General features: G+C 33.8%; 1 protein-coding gene and 1 pseudogene across 5 annotated transcripts in view; one reads left to right on the forward strand and one right to left on the reverse strand.

Annotated features, from left to right (window-relative positions):
* On the forward strand, positions 1 to 15,133 carry LOC127849639 (atrial natriuretic peptide-converting enzyme-like; annotated as a pseudogene).
* Positions 13,298 to 17,596, reverse strand: part of LOC127850375 (uncharacterized) — a 15,681-nt gene continuing 11,382 nt past the window's right edge. For all 5 annotated transcript variants that reach the window (XM_052383356.1, XM_052383357.1, XM_052383354.1 and 2 more), the window contains one exon: positions 13,298 to 16,753. In XM_052383356.1, coding sequence (XP_052239316.1) covers positions 16,567 to 16,753 — 187 coding nt within the window. In that variant the 3' untranslated portion in view covers positions 13,298 to 16,566. The remainder of the gene's footprint in view (positions 16,754 to 17,596) is intronic.

Genomic DNA, 17,596 nt, shown 5'->3' on the forward strand with positions numbered 1-17,596 from the left:
GTTTTTCAAACCAAATTGTTGGTGGGACGATTGCGAATCCTTGAGGGGCCTTTTTCCGTCTACCAACAAGAGTACAGCAACACATCATCAGTCTCATTTGCATTGTTGTCATCATCACTAACATATCAGGTAATCTCAATGAATGTTTAACTGATTTGTTCAACTCTTATAATTTAAGCTTATATAATTAACACAATTTCAAAATCGACTTTGACTAATAGTCCAATACATTCGTCTTAATGATTTCATTGCAGGTGGATATCGTCTTTAGTAGCAGTAGTTATAAAGCATCCTATTTAAAAACCGACATAGTAAATATTAGGTAAGTCTGTTTCATGACTTTTTGAAATTTTGAATAAACTCTTTGAACTCGTTGATATAATAGCCATAATAGTCTTCTGATTCACACGGTAGTTTAACGAAATACAAGATGAACATATATATACATGTAAATTTTTTTAGAAACTATATAATTTGGATTTGATAATGTATTATTTATAATTTGCATTTACAATATAACCCTTTGTTACAGCTCAGGGAGTGTTATAGTCGAATTCGCCATTCATTTCAAAGACAACGTGGATATATTCCCATCCTCTGGTGGCGATTTCGCCCGCATTATCGAAGATGGTTTCAAAAATAGCATCTTCAAATTAGATTATTCGGTTTCTGTAACACCAATAGGTATTTTGAATGTTTTATTTAGTTTTGCTTTACTCTGTAGTTTGTTTGTTGTTGCGAATGTACTTTATTTAAATCTGATTCTTTCAACACACGTTCATATAAACTTGTTTCGCTTGTTTTATCCTGTAATATTCATTTAGACGAACAAATTAATAGCTAAAGTCAATTACTTGTGGACGTGTCAAACGTTTGTTCAATTCTTATTTCCAGATCCAGCATTATCTGTGATAACTACCTCAAAACCGGGTGAGTCCTTATACAATGGCGACTTCATCTTTTGATGTTAATTTTACAATAGTGTTTTAACTTTAGCCGCCCTCGTGTTTGTTGTTTGTATAATCTTTGGTTTGTTTAATAAATAGCTATTTAAAGTAAAGAAGCCAGCATTCTTGCAAATATAAATGAAAAGAAAAGAGACAGATTTGGCATCAAATTAAAGCATTCCTAACATCAACAAAGTTTGCAGTCATAATCCCAATCATATATAATCAACAGTTGTCAACGTGCAAGTGTTACGAATTATGCATTAATAGGTACTTACAATGTGGCGATAAATGTACATAGTACTTACAATTTTTCCGCCGATAAATGCACATTCTAATTACTTCTAGTCAGAGCACTTATGTTTTTACTTGTTATTTTAAGGAAATTGATTTATCCGCTTTTATTTTACTCCATACAACCAGGAGTATGGGCACCTCGCTCTTACGAAAAGTGGCCATGATGAGCAGAAAATTTGATATCTTCTAACATAGCACTCAGCCAGTGTTTCATTAATAAAGAAAACCATCACATACAAATCTATTATACAGTATTTATTGTTGATCCTTTTGACTACACAAACGACTCACTTAAGTTCAGCAATTCCCTTCATATGTTGTATATGAAAGTTATGCCGTAGAATACTTTCTCAGTACCAGGTGTCTGCTATACCATAAACTCCGAACATTGCAAACATGTGCTGTCATGGAATTCCACAAGTTTTCCGAACTATCTCGGTCACTGGAGCGCATCGGAAGTGACTGGAAGCCGAAATGTCCAACACAGAACTATTTGAAGCCTCGTGCGGAAAGGACTTCTGGTGTTCCATATTTAACCCAAAGTGTGTCAGAGGACAGCCATTGCCGCCATGCCGATCGTACTGTCAAAGTAAGATCATTTCTGTCATGTAACTAATTTTCAAACCATAAGTCTTGTGCTAATAGGTTTGTTAATGACTGTTCTGACAGAAATCTCCGAAGTCAGAACGATATTTGTTTATTTTTAATATGTTCACCAAAAATATACTATATGCCTGAATGTAAATCTATCAAGAAAAAATTAAGTGAATGTGTATTTTACAGATATTTTGAACTCATGCAAGTACGAAACAGTCGATGTCCGATCGTTTTTGGACTGCAACATACTGCCAGAATCAAATGATACTTCTGTATGTCAACAGGACCCGTTTCAACGTAAGTATTGGCAAAACTGTGTTTAACAAGGCAATATTTATACATGTTTATTATATAAAACAAGTATTGTAATACAAAGTCGCTCATACTATTTTGTAACAATTAAATTCGGCTATTATTATACATTATGATTGACAAACGTGTATGATTCGTTAATTGTAAAATATTCATTTCAAAGCCATTATCCTAAGTATGTTGTCAGCACATTCAGTCAAAACTATTGCAGACGGCAAGTGCCATAATAAGATGTTAGACCAGCGATGCAGGGCACTTGGGTATGACACTGTTACATTTCCTAACTTTGCCGGCCAGAGAAACATGTTTGCCGCAGTAGAGTTAACGACTATGATTGATATTATCAATAATGGTACACACTGCTTCGACTTTTCACTTACGTTTGCCTGCTATACACTGATGCCAAAGTGTTCCGGAAAGCCAGTTCCCAAACCATGCCATACCGCCCTGCAAGAGCCTTTGCAATGGTAAGAAAGCGACGAAATAAAAACCGTATTAATATCAAATATATAAATATATTCAAAAAGATTTATTTATAATCAAACCAACAACAATATTTTTTGCAACAGCCAATAGCTAAAGATTACTTGGGCGACATGATTATTAAAAGTATACAGTATTGAAAGAATGAATAAACAAGGACTTATTTTAAATAGTTAATACGCAATTCAGTTTGATAACATAAACATTTTGTCTCGTCAATACTCCTAATTTCGAGGTATAAGACAATTTTTGACAAAACACTCGCTTAACCAAAGCTATACATGTATTTTTATTTTGTATAACATACTTATAAAACTTTTGGAATTATAGACAGCACATACAATCGAGTGAAACAAAATCCATTAATTAATTGTTCGCAGTATTGTCAACGTATTTGCGAAAAACGGCAGGAATCGTTTCAAAACAAAGTAATGTCTAGTTTATTAATATGAGTAGATACTTAGAGTCTAGAATAAGAATTGATATGATTCTTATTCATTTACATACGGATACATATATACTGTCGGATCCGATTGCAGCAAGATGTGCTATATTTACTATTTTCAAGGTCCGGTTGCCCAAGGGTTAATATTGTGGTAAATGTACATGTATACTGACGGATGCGTCTTATTGCAGCGTACAAAGAAAGATGTGCCGTATTTTTGGACATTTTCTGGGTCAGTTGGCCCGAGGCCCTGGACTGTGACAGTCTGCCGGATAGTGAGGACACAAATGTCTGCATGGGCTTTAAAGAGGCCCATATTGCTCCTAGCAGAGAAGGTACTCGAGAGTGTTATATAGAATAGTTGTATAGAATATATATATTTTTTTATTTTATGATTGTTTATAAATTAATAGGCAGTGCGCATCAAAGCATTATTCGCTTTGATAGGATATAACACATTTGTTGTTGTAGTGTGTGCACTATGTTAACATAGTTTATTACTCATTTAATTATATTTAGTGTTGACATATGACATATTTTCTAGAAGAAAGTTTAATATTTATTTTGTACGTCGAGTCTTTTTCAAACGTTGCAGTGTAGGAAATCGGTCACTACATTTCATTTAGCTGTTAATTAGTATCTCTATTTCACTTTTAACCTCCTATTTTTGAAAATTTTGCATATGTTTACCTTGGTATTATTTTCTTCGGTCTACTAGCACGTTACAATCAGCATACGGCTATGAAGTAATATTCTTGATAAACAATTAAAACATATAAGATATATACGTAACTTGAATCGCTGTTGAACCAGCCAAATAGTTACAATTTAAGGTCGAGTTTGTATTCTATTCTTTTATCGAACAGAAACATTATGCATAATGTTTCTGTTCGAATTAATTAATTAAATTTTGGTTAACGGTTTTCCTTCAATCAAACAAGTTTATAAAATTTTGTTGGCTTTACCCTTAACTTGAAACGAAGCAAAGTGTTTATAGGGATTTAAATAAACATAAGTTACAGTTCTTGATTTCATCGTTAGATGCAATATGTAAATGTAAACATATTTATTCATATGACAAACAAAACAGCAATCGTCTGTCTGCTGTTAACAAATAAAAACATGTAGACGTGATCTCGTGTTCAAGATACATACACAATTAGAATGTTTACTACATTATTGTTGTAGTATGCCCAGCCGGGGAAGATGCGTGCGGCGATACGTGTATTCCGTTCTCATGGAAGTGCGATGGTTACCAAGATTGCGTAAATGGGACCGATGAAGCGGCATTGCAGACGACGATGCCTATACGAAAATGCGGTTAGAAATGATATATATTCATATATGCATACAAAAACATAATTGTTGTATTATTTATAATGAATATGAATATTTCCTTTTAATAAATGTATACAAATTATTTTATCAATCGGAACAAGACTATTTTAAATAAAGCCAAAAACGATTTAGTTAACTAGTTGTATTGTACGTGTGCTAAAAATGTATGTTCGTATTAGACGAATACCTCTTTCTCTAAATGTCATACAAATGAACACATATTGTGTTCATAAATTGATATTCTATTATAGTTCATAAATAATATGTGTATTATGTGCATATCCAGCTAGTGTGTGAAACTAAGAATAATTCGAACAGTTCGAACCATTCAATACCATCACATAAACCTGACTTGTTCGTCCACATCTAGTTTAATGTCTTGCTGACATGTACCTCTGCTCTTTCGAATATATCTAATCAGCCAATACCATCGATGAACTAAGCTTGTTTTCCACATCTAGTGGAATGCCCTGCTGGTATGTACCGCTGCTCTTTCGAGTCGGCCATCTGCATCGAGACCAGCAGACGATGTGACGGTATCCAGGATTGTCCCTCCGCATCAGACGAACGTGAATGTGGTAGGTGTTACGGTCCTTCGACAACGTAATAAGAAATAACTTCTCATCATCGAAAATATAGTAAACAAGATCGATATGCTAAGACAGGGTTATGAACGTCTTCAACCTAGACTTAGTAATGTAGGTCATTAACACAGTAACGTAGGACTTCTGTTAAGGAGTGTATGGTTTCAATAAGCCTGAAGATATTAGTGTTTGAAAGTTATGTAAATTATGTAAAACGTTTGAATTATATATTGATGTCAGACTATTATTTATGCAATTTAGGGACATTAAAACGAACATTAAGGCGGAGTATAATTGCGTTTTCAGTATTAAATCCCCACTGCGTAAAAATGTTGCTTTAAACATGTACTTTGTGATGATAACACTATTCATTTTTAAGCTTTATTTGTCTACCTCAGTTTCTCGTGGGTGACAGTGGTGATTCTTCTGGTGTCGTGAAGATGTTTAGCTCAAATTCATGGGCAAGCATTTGCAGTGACTCGTGGACAGCTGAAGCATCCAATATCGTGTGTGGACAACTCGGATATCAGTAAGTGATGGCTATTTTCAGAATTTATATAACATTTTAACAGTTATGTAATTAAGTTAATAAATACAAAAGTATGTTTATGCAAGAAGTATTATGCATATAAATCGTTTACCGGTTCCCTTAGGCCACTTTAATATTCCACTTCTAAGGGATACCGGTACTCCCTTCTTACAATTTATTAAGGGCATTTTCAATATTTAAAAATATTTTTTGCTTACTATTTAATACAAATACGCACATAATCCTTTGCTCTGCATATATATAGTTTGTACTATATTTGATACATTAGATATTTGTAACAATGCATGTACATGTGCATAAATCAAATGTAGTCTTACTCATTGTCATTTAATCGGCGATAACGATATCGACTGTTGTTTATTTATAACTGTGATACTTGCGATTAAAATCGTATATTGGTTTTTTTTCCGATTGTATCACACCATTGCATCATTCTTACCCCATGACATTCCAATTCGGATTCATATGCATATTTACATTCTTTTGTTTTCAAACAATAATTGTCAAATACTTGTGCACTTAGATTTTATCAGTTAAAATGAACCGAACTTGCATATATCTCGTTTATCCCTGCACTGAACTGGGTGATGTTTTAGAAAATAAAGGAACAAACAATTATCAGAAGAATAAATTTACCCTTTATATACCAATAATCCTTCTTGATTTCAAGCAATCTTATTCACAATGTGTTTCCTCAATGTAGACTACACACTTACTTTAACATTATATCATTATTATTTCAATACAATATTTAAACACATTGTCTTATTTAAACTATCAGATCAATCAGAAACTATCAATTCAGTCAACTAACGGCATGCCAACTTTAACGTCACTTGTTTACAGATTTTTTCATTAATTAAGTTTTGTCATTAAATGCTTTTCATAGTCATTGATTGAACGGAATATATAAATGTCTCAGACTGCAGCTCTATTTTGCTCCATTTTTCTAATTGCTCTTTGCTTATTTTTATTTTTTGGATTCTGTGACAGAATTTCGGAGATTTCTCAAAAAGGAGTTCATAGTGCTTTAACGAGTAATCAGACAGTCTCATTGTATACTTGCAGCTTGCCGGACTCACCAACACATGAATCTGTTCCACACAGCGGTACACGTGAAGCTTTGTTCGCATTGTCCACGCAGAAAAATGGAACCAGTGACCGATATATTGCTTCATACCTCACACCTGTGTAAGCCTTATTTCAAGCGTTGATTTTGTTGTTGATATTAGTATCATTAGTTGATTTTGTTTAAAATACATTTTATATTGTTGTGAATTTAATTATTTTGCTGTTAATACTGTTATCACAGTGTTGTTTTTTTCATGAACAACATATATTTTAAATATTTGAAGAATGTATGAATTAAGAGTTGTATGCGTATATCTTGAACTTGTGTCTTTGTGGCTTTTATTTCGTTTATATCCTAGTGTTAGTGCCATGTTATCATCATCGCCAATGCACGCATTATGTCAAACATAACAACATTTCACATTTCTGTACTGTATATGACAACAAATCATATTGCGATTTTGGAGATATTGAATAATAAACGGACGAAATGAATTGTCTTAGATGCAGGCATTCATCAGATTTTATAGCGCTGTCCGAATGACATAGTCTTGCGATCAAAATTACGTGTTGGTTTGACGATAATATAGCGTGCTTTCACTCTAACACGTCTAATTTGATAGATCAGTATTACTCCAGACCGGAAGCGTTTCCTGAGAATAAGTGTGTTTCTGGCAAAGAGATTAATGACTACTGGTACAATGTTATCAATAATGTTCACTAATAACATACATTTACAGTAAAGATCTTATTTTACTGTACAATCGTAATATTTTCGAGGCGGTGTAGTTTTTTGTTCGCTTTCAACTAACCTTAACACGAAATACAACTTAAACATAGTAAGCAATCATCTTGAACTTACACCTAACTGGCCTAAATCAATGAGACACGTTTGTTATTCCATCATGCATGTCTTTGTTTATCGAAGATTTATTCATTATCCGTTTTGCATGTGCTACTTTGTTTCGTATTGCATTATTTGCCGTTAATTATCTTTTATCTTTTATGTGACAGTTCAATTTACACTAAGATTTTCAACACAGCTTTCAAGTCTATTACGTGATTTAAAGGAAATTATCTTTCAACTATTGTGGGAGGCTTATGTTTGAATTGTTTGACCAGTAATATAGTTTCTTTATTATGTACACATGTAGTCGCCTTCGATGCACCACTAATTTTTATTCTAGGTCATCGTGCTCTTCGAGGGACGGTTGTCAAGGTTACCTGTGGTTATCCCGGTACTGTTATTTGTATAAAAATAAGACTTTTTGTGTGTTTTTTACGATATGGAATGGTTCATTAGAGACATTAAATAGACATTCCATTAAAAATTAAGAACTGTTAATTAAATATATTTCAATTTTTATCAACTGTCGTATACATAATTACACCGTGGTTAAAAATGATATTTAAAGAATTTGTAAAGTCTTGTTATAACTAGTAGACCTGTAATGGTGATCGATGTGCATGTTAACGAAATGTCAAATACATGTTACACGATTACCCGTTTATGTTGCTAAGTGGGAAACACATCGGTTAAATAACTGTTTTGGTTTGAAAACCGTAGCATAATTAGTTTTGTTTTAAAACATAAATCCTTTTAATATACGTTACGTATTTAATAATAATGATTATTATTATTAGTATACAACATGCTTCAAATATTGTTACTGCAGCTAAATATAAAATAATATGACATATATAAATGAAGATTTTTACCACATTTGTCATGCTCCAGTGTTGTTGGGCTAGTTTTGAAAGGTTTTTAAAATAAACATAGAAAGAGTGCAAACAGACAAAACACATATTTGCAAATAAACTCGACAATGCTAAGGAAAAATCATGCAAACTAATATAAATTATGAGTTAAATTAGTGAAATAGTTTGAACTCGAAACATCGATATTATGGTTAGAATGACGAACATTTAACCATTTATCTATTTGCTTTCAAATCGGCCGCAAATAGAAATGACAAGAAGTATATTATCAAAAAATCACTAAAGCTTGTCGATGGTATGAATAACTCATTAAATCCACCATGACTTTATTCATGCCTTGACAGTTAAGAAACAAACGGGCTTTATTTGTAAAAAAAATACTGAACTAAACTGCATACAATATTTGAATTTCAAGTATTTCCTCATTTTAAAGAACAGTACTGACCCTAATTAGCCAAAGCGCAATATTCTTAAAACTGCTCGTGTTTTCATTGTAATATGTTAATTGCAAAATATGTTTTGAAACGTGCATGTCATCAAAAGTCATTCAAATATATTGCTGCCAAAGCTTTTTGTTCCATGTAATTGTTTTATATTTCTTTTAGTTTATTTACGTGCATTTAACATATTGGCACAAACCAGGTGTCGACACTATATGTTCCGTTAAGACTAATACTCGCATTTATTGGCAAGTATTATTGCATTTTATATTGTTATGTGTGTTAGTGTGTGGTCTACGACCGGCGTTTATACCGTCGGGGTTACGGATTGTCGGTGGAGACGTCGCTGATCCGAACGCATGGCCTTGGCACATTTCGGTGTACGGAGGGGTTGACCAAAAGTACTTCTGTGGCGGTACGATCATCGACAAAGACTGGATCCTGACGGCCGGACACTGCATTGGAGGGTGATTCATACTTAAGCTTCGCGAGACCTGTTTTATAACACAATGCCTTTAGCAAACCACTCGTCGAAATAGCATTTATATGAGAATTTTGCATGGAATCATGCTATACTCGTTCGTGTAATATGTGATATTTTGTTGAAACAGATTTTCCCTAAAACTATTGTTTTAAAACTTAATAATTACTAACTAAGTTAAGACGTGGTCTTTCGATATCATTGTTAGAAAGTCATATATAAACACTGTTTTCCCTTTTCATCAGCCGCAGGGACCCAACGAATATCGTCATTCGCGCAGGACAGCCAAGGCGCAATACGTTTTCTCTGTACGAGCAGGAGCTCTATCCCGCCGAACTTTTCCTGCATTCTGGTTACAATTCACTGACGGTGGTCAACGACATTGCCCTAATACGGTTAAACTCCAGTATCCGCTTTAACGATCATGTGAGACCCGTGTGTCTTCCAAAATCGCCCAAAAAGATTCCAGTAGGAACACGATGTACTGTCATCGGTTGGGGCAAGCAAGGCGACAGTGGTAAGAGCATTTACCTTTTCTTAAAGACTCGCTGAATTAAATTGGCATCGAATCTTTTAATGTGCTGTTTAAATATTGTATGCCAGCATTGGGAATTTTTTATCTGACGACAGAGTTAGTCGGTAAAAGTAACATGTATTTATAATGCAATTGCTATAGGTACCGTTGGAAAGCAGAAACATGTAAAACGAAAATAATGAAACTATTATCTTGTTTTCATCAAAAGCACCAGATTACGAGCGGCGAATTCGGCAGACGAACTTAGAGGTGACGGATTGGCATACATGTAAATACGCTATAGAAAACGCGGAGATTAAGGTCCCGTACCAATTAACGGACCAGATGTTCTGCGCCGGGGGCGGTCTAGGACACGACTCGTGCTCCGTAAGTTACACAAGTACTGTCAAACATATATTGTATTGTCACTCGTGAACATGTATTTCTAGATCAGTATCGGTCTCTTCCAAACTGGCTACATTTCATTAATCTCTAGTGTTTGCTTAAACATTCAAAACGAATCGCACATAACCATTACTCAGCTCATTTGAAAATGTATGTACATCAGTAAGAACTCGATTACAACTTATTACAACATAGGAATGCACAAAATTAAAATATAGAATGATTGAATGGACTGTACACATAAATAAAATTCAACAATTTAGCTTATTTCTATTAATGATTACTTTAAATATATTGTTACCATAATTACAATAGCTTGTGGTTACAAAACTTATTCAAAACGAAGAACAACGATTCTGCTAGACATTGTTTTAAAACGTTTAATAATTAAACACAGTTATGTACTTAATTTTCTTAAAGTTTGCCTTAATGATTAATTCATCGTTCGTGTGTTTTTCTCTTATAAGAAACAAATCTTTTAACATAAATATGTGTAGTGTGGTATATTTGTATAACATCTATTACAAATAACCAATTGGTGTCGTTCATGGGAAGTGCTTTTAATGTAAGTGATTTAGAGCGTAGTTTTTATAAGATTGTGTGCACAATGTTGACTTCAATGGTACACTTTACCAATCGCATCGTGTCGCAAAAAATATAATTATTAATCTCTGGTCTTCCTTACAGTTTTAATATAATAATTATTATATTTATTGCTTTTTAATTTGAACAGCGATGACATGATGATTTGAGATTAATGTTTTTACCATGCAAGTGTGGTGTGATTAATTATGGGCCAAGTACTAATGTAGGCATGTATTTAACTGGTTTAAACCCCACTGCTTTGCATTGGCCGCTCCGATGTGTTGACACCAGAAATAATAATTGTTTTATGTTAAATGTTCGGAACTGTATAGGCACTTGCTTTAAACAAAAGACTAAAACACAAATTTCTCTCCTGATAATGTTTATGAATTACTTAAAATGTACGAGCTCAGTATGGCGTAGGCCTTGTGACTGTGTCATATCTAATAGGTTTGACTGACAAACACAATTAAAAAAAGATAGCTTTGACAAGCGATTATTCCGGATTGTTTAGTTAAGCGCAAACTATCTGAATTAACATTTACTATGCAGGTGTTAAAATGATTTGAGACATATCGGAAGGAAAATAATGAAATATGTATTTCTAACATTTTATTGACAGCACTGATAACTTAATCGTGAATTGTTGATACAGAGATTGTTGAGGTTATTTTTTATTTACATAATTAATCGACACTGCGCTGGTATTACGAAACACTGTTTATACGATCTATTTCACGTCGCTTCACACCACAAACTCGTGTGATAATAAATCACATGCTAGGCTATGATTGAGCACTATTTTATGTCTTTTCGTCAAACTGATAGTATATATTATAAAAAAATAAAACTAATTGCACTGACACACTTGACAAGTTAAGATATATAAATTCCGACACAATGTTTAATGGAAAAGTACGCAAATACAACGGGTGTCAGATATATATTATCGCTCTCTTGTCACTTTGAAGTACATACGGAAGGTATTTACGTCATTTTAAGTTGTTGACTTCAAATCGCTTAAACAACATTATGTAATTGTCTTTGAAATAACAACTTGTAAAAATCACGTATATTGTTATTGTAAACATATTGTAGAAGCGAATATTCCTACTGGGTGTTTCACACTATCAGCACGACCTATCACTTAATATCACTTTATAACACATAACTAGAATCACTGTCAGTTAGCACCGTTGGAGAATTATTGTTTTATTTCGTGATCGAAATATATACACAATGCACTGAAGACAATCGACGATATGTTTGTACTTACATAATTATTATTACTCGATAAATCATGGCTATAACCATTACCTCATGGTTTGATGTTTGTTTATGCACGATCATTACTAATTAGTAGTACAATATTGAGATGCGTCGGGTATTGTACTTGAAAAACTCTGTTATCTTGAATATGATAGAGATAGCACTCAGGTTATCAGGCACGTCCATCTGGTAACATGTAGCTGCTGCTGTTGGTGGCAAATGCTCGATATGTTGTAAACAATCAACGGAACATGTGTCCGAAATATGTCAAATAGTATACGAATTGAACGCTGAGATAACCATTTGCATAGTCCTGATAAACTAGGGAATTTGCCTATTTTAATTAATACTATGCAATTTGATTGACACGTGCACTGTTTGAATATAAATTGAATATAATATAGAATAAACTTTAAAAACAATCAACCACAGTACGTTAGTGATTCTCAAAGATAATAATTGATATATTCATGAAGTGTTCAAACCCTTCATTTGCATACCACTGATATGGCAGTTCATCATTTGCGGTCACGATAATTAACACCGTTACATACATGAGCCGTGCTCTGTAAACATTTGGTTTAATGCATGTGCGTAAAGTGTTGACCCTTATTAGTCTGTGCAGTCCGCACAGGCTTATATGGAACGACACTTTCCACCTAAACTTGATATTTGCTAAGAAGAGACTTTCTTTCAACGAAAAATATTATAAAAGCGGAAAGTGTCGTCACAGAAAAGCCCGTGCGGACCGCACAGGCCAATCTGGGACGACTCTTTACACAAATGCAATTAACGCCATTCTCACAAAGCGCGGCTCATATATAATATCTGTTTAAATAAAAAAACTGAACCATATTTACTTTCAGAAATATCACGGATGTATGTTCCTGAAAGAAATTTTATGTTGTTTCGGTTTTTGATACCAGTTTGTCAGTATGGTATACACGGTTGTTGTTTTCCTCTTCACAAACACCATCGTCACTTAGGACATTCAGTTTCATCAACTTATGAAATATATATATATATATATATATATAGTTTGAATAGTATTAGCTGCAACTACCTATATACAGTTAAAAAAGTGATTTCACAGTAGTTCACAAGGTTGACTTTAACTTTAATATGAACAGGTGTGACCATAAATCGCGATTATACCGTCACATTACAAATCACGCTGCGTTTCAAATAAGATAGGTTGATTTTATGATGCGAGCAATATGTACCTTAATTATTTGATATAAGAAGTAACAAATAACAACGTTATGCAATTATATTTTATCGTACATGTTGAATAATATTTAAAACAAAAAATTACATATGTATTAAGAACATAAGATTCTCACTAACGCATATTTTAAGTATAACAATAACAAATACATAATGATTTGGTACATGCAATACAATAGAAACGAGATAATGGTTAATAATTATTATGAGCCGCGCTCTGTGAAAATGGTGTTTAAAGCATGTGCGTAAAGTGTCGTCCCATATTAGCCTGTGCAGTTTGCACAGGCTAATCAGGGACCACACTTACCACATAAACTTGCTTTTTTGCTAAGAAGTGACTTTCTTGAAACGAAAAAATATCATAAACGCGGAAAGTGACGGACTGCACAGGCTAATCTGGGACGACACTTTGCGCACATGCATTAAACCTCCTTTCACATAGCACGACTCATATATATTGCAGAAGAATGTTAAGTAAAACGTGATACAATAACATTCTATATTCATTATTTGTAGTGGTAATGTGGCTGTGAGACACAGATGTTTCCGAATCAGAAAATAGTTATTCATGATACAAAAGCAGTTAACTGCCTAAATATCATTGAAGCACACGTATGGTTGGTTATCTGATCTGCATTATATTTACGTATACGCCAACAGGATAACTAACAGAGCCGATAGTCTGGTTTAAATCATACAGGTGGTTGCTTACTGATACTACATAAACTATGAAATAATCAAACCGTTTAACTGATAACATGCACCGAGATGTTGTTTATTATTTTATCTTCCCTCCTACAGAAATCTCATGTTTCATAAGCTGCGCAGAAGCACATGCTGACCGCATGTTTTCCTATATTAGTTCGGCAGCTTTAATATTTCTCTAGTTACGTTATATTACTTCAAGAAAATAAACAAGACGACTTTTATTACATACTTAAAACTTTCGTGTTTCCTCTTTGTAATTTGGTGCTTGCAACAGAATGGTACCAGGTTATATAAAGTCGTTTCACAGCTTCTTACTGACCCAGTACGCACTCGCCCAATATTATTTTACTGACCGGAAGGGGTCCGCAAGAAACCGTGTAACAAATAATAATATTACTTCTCCGCTATTATAAAACATTTTAGTAAATGTACTGAGATCTGAGATCTGAGATGATATATGATTGCCAGATATTATTATATTATTTCTCCGTATACATTTCAGGGCGATTCCGGAGGGCCATTCTTATGTTCTCTCGACAAGACACGAGACACGTGGTTCGTAGCTGGGATTGTGTCTTGGGGCGTGGCCTGTGCATACCCGAATGTCCCTGGGGTTTACACAAATGTGCCGGGCTATTTGGACTGGATACACAACATTACTGGCCTTAACTATCTCTAAACAATAGTAGAGTCAGTGAACATGACTTCTTTTGAAGCAATACTAGACCACAAAATGCGTAACAACAATGATTGTTCAAAACATCATTGCAAAATACGGGCGATTCCGTTAGTGTAACCCCTGCATTAAAAACAAAAATAACACTAGGTTTATTCATTGCCGGCTGTGTGTGATTCTTAATAGCAACTGTTGCAGACAGTGCTATCATAAGAAAGATTTTACACACGACTGTAAACACAATTTCAGTTGTTTTTACAGAGGGCGATTAGTGTTTGTTTGAAACTTTACATCATATCTATGGGGGTCTTTACCCTTGTTTATGATGTGTGAGCAATAACAACTTTGTTTATGAACTAAATGAAAATAATTGTTTCACCTGCGGTACCAAATACTGAAGGGGACTGGAAAATACATAGTTCAATACTGGCCAACCTCTCAGCGAGCTACGGTACAGGGCAATTAAAAGCGATTAGAGGGGTGATTTGGTGATGCAAAAAAATATGTACGGAGATTGATGTGTAAGCATTCAAAACTACTGTTTGTACAAATAGTAATGCTACACCTTCAGAATAATGCACTTGCAAGCATGTTTATTTGCAACATACAAAGAGTATACTTAACAATTAGCACATTATATGATACATACAGATGAGATTATACTTCGTTTAGTAATATGTGAGGCAAAGTCTTACAATATGTAATAGTACCGTTTAAAAAATCATACATTTATATGTTTATATATCTATAGCGCACATGTGTATATGGTTATATTTTCATTAGAATTTCGCTCATACATTATGTTACCGCTGACGATTTGCTTGCTATAATTATATATATATATATATATATATTTATTTATAATAACATATTAGTATACTCATCGTGAACGGGTATTTATGTATTTTGTTTTAGCGTACTGGACTAAAGTTTCTTTTGAAAGGAAAATATCTTTGGGGTTCCAATTATTGTTAATATTTCATGTGATGCTTTTTGTACCGATGCTGCAATATTGTAACCAATGTTGGTCTCAATACAGGTATAAAATTACGACGAGATGTGTTGTCAAAACACACTTAGTCATAATTTAAGCCATTAATGTCTGTATTACACGACTTTTAAGTGAACTTTTATTGGCTAATAATGATGCCTAATAAGCCTGATAGTACACGCAACGTGAGTAACAAATAATGCTAAGCATGAGGAAAAAAGTAGCATATTGTCCAAATTGTAGCATGTTTCAACATTTTCAAAATGTATAGTATTTTGATCGAATGAATTCTTAGCAAAATGTGCGTAAAGATAATTTCAAAGATAACATTATGTACAGGCCTATCGGCTTCATAGTAAATATATGTCAAGAAGTGTTTTATACTATTGCTTTCGTGTTGTTCAGAATAAATATTGCCAATGATCCACTTGTTATTGATTAAATAGATTTTTAAATCTTTTGTTATATTGTATTAGAAACATGGTATTACCTAAGTGGTTACGATTTGTATAACATGTAATGTGTATACCAATGTTGCTATACTTCAACAATATCTAGCATTTGTTGTACCCATCGTATGGTAAACAATAAAAAGGTGTACAATTATTATGGCCTTCGTTATTGCATACAAAGTCGTCATGCTAGACGTTCAGTTAATATAATGAACTACCTTGTCTGTATACATCAATAAACAGTTAACACACATTGAACATAACAACAAGTTTCTGACACGGCGGACGTCTTTGTAAACAATATATCCAGTGATTAATACATATATGACGGTAACAGATGTAGAATCGACAGTGGAGCAATGTCACTTTTGTAACTATTTGTTTGAATAAGTATAATCTTCTGTCGGTTTGATATACTTGCTTGAACCTGTGGTATATGTATGTGCCATTTTGCTTAACCGTCCTCGCCAAAATTTTACATACGAGTTGAGGGTAAGCACACGCCTTCTCGTTTCGACCCTTTCCTTGCCACGTTAGCCTCGATGGATGGTTGGTCTACTGGTAGGTTTTCCAATTTCTCGAGCAACTCATCGTCCCACGGTTCATCGTAGTGATTGGTCTTCTTAGACCCGACTCTTGGCAATTGCGTTGATGGCTTGATACTGAAGTTACGTGAACTAATGAACAGACTGTCGTAGACGAAATAGAAATAAATAATAGTCAGCTATATACCTTACCAGGATTCGTTGATCTTTTAATGGTGACTTTTTTTCTTAGGGTTAGCGTGATTGACATATAGCTTATAAAAATCGTATAAACCTTTTATTATAATAAATCCTTCAATTGGGTTTAAAGATAAAACAATCAACAAAAATGTAGGCTAACCTTTATACCTTCAAGTGAGACATTGACCGAAAAGTTTGACTCATGCCTTCTTCTTGAAGCCCTTAACGTCTGAGTCAAGTTTCTTGAAAATCATGTTATGGGTTTAGGAAATATGGTAAGGACATGACAGGCCCATGAAAGCTCGTTTATCATTTGATCTTGATTTAAGTATTTGAACTTGAGTCAGCATGGTTGAGTTTTCCCTATTCTTATCATCACAATCCCCTTAACATGTGATGCAAGTTTCATGAATATTCTTCAATATGTAAAAAAGAAATACAGCGGACGCGAGAAGGTGGCTCGAACATTTACCTCGAAGTTCGATTATAAATTATACATTAAAACGGCATAACTTACTCATATCTAATGCACATCGTTACAATGTCCTTAATTTATGAGGAGGTTTCATAAAAAATTGATAAAGAGGACAGGAGATGAGGAGCGGAAACCAAAGTGTTACGGACTGACTCACTGACGAATGAACGGACGAAGGGCATTCCAATAATCTTCCCCCAATTTCGGCGGATATTTTACAAAGTGAAACTCAAGTTGCATTTACAGAAGATCAATCGTATAATTACTACACTGTTCTTTATTGAAAGTAAAACATGGTAACACGT

This window comes from Dreissena polymorpha, chromosome 11 (genome assembly GCF_020536995.1).
Source record: "Dreissena polymorpha isolate Duluth1 chromosome 11, UMN_Dpol_1.0, whole genome shotgun sequence".
Taxonomy (NCBI): domain Eukaryota; kingdom Metazoa; phylum Mollusca; class Bivalvia; order Myida; family Dreissenidae; genus Dreissena; species Dreissena polymorpha.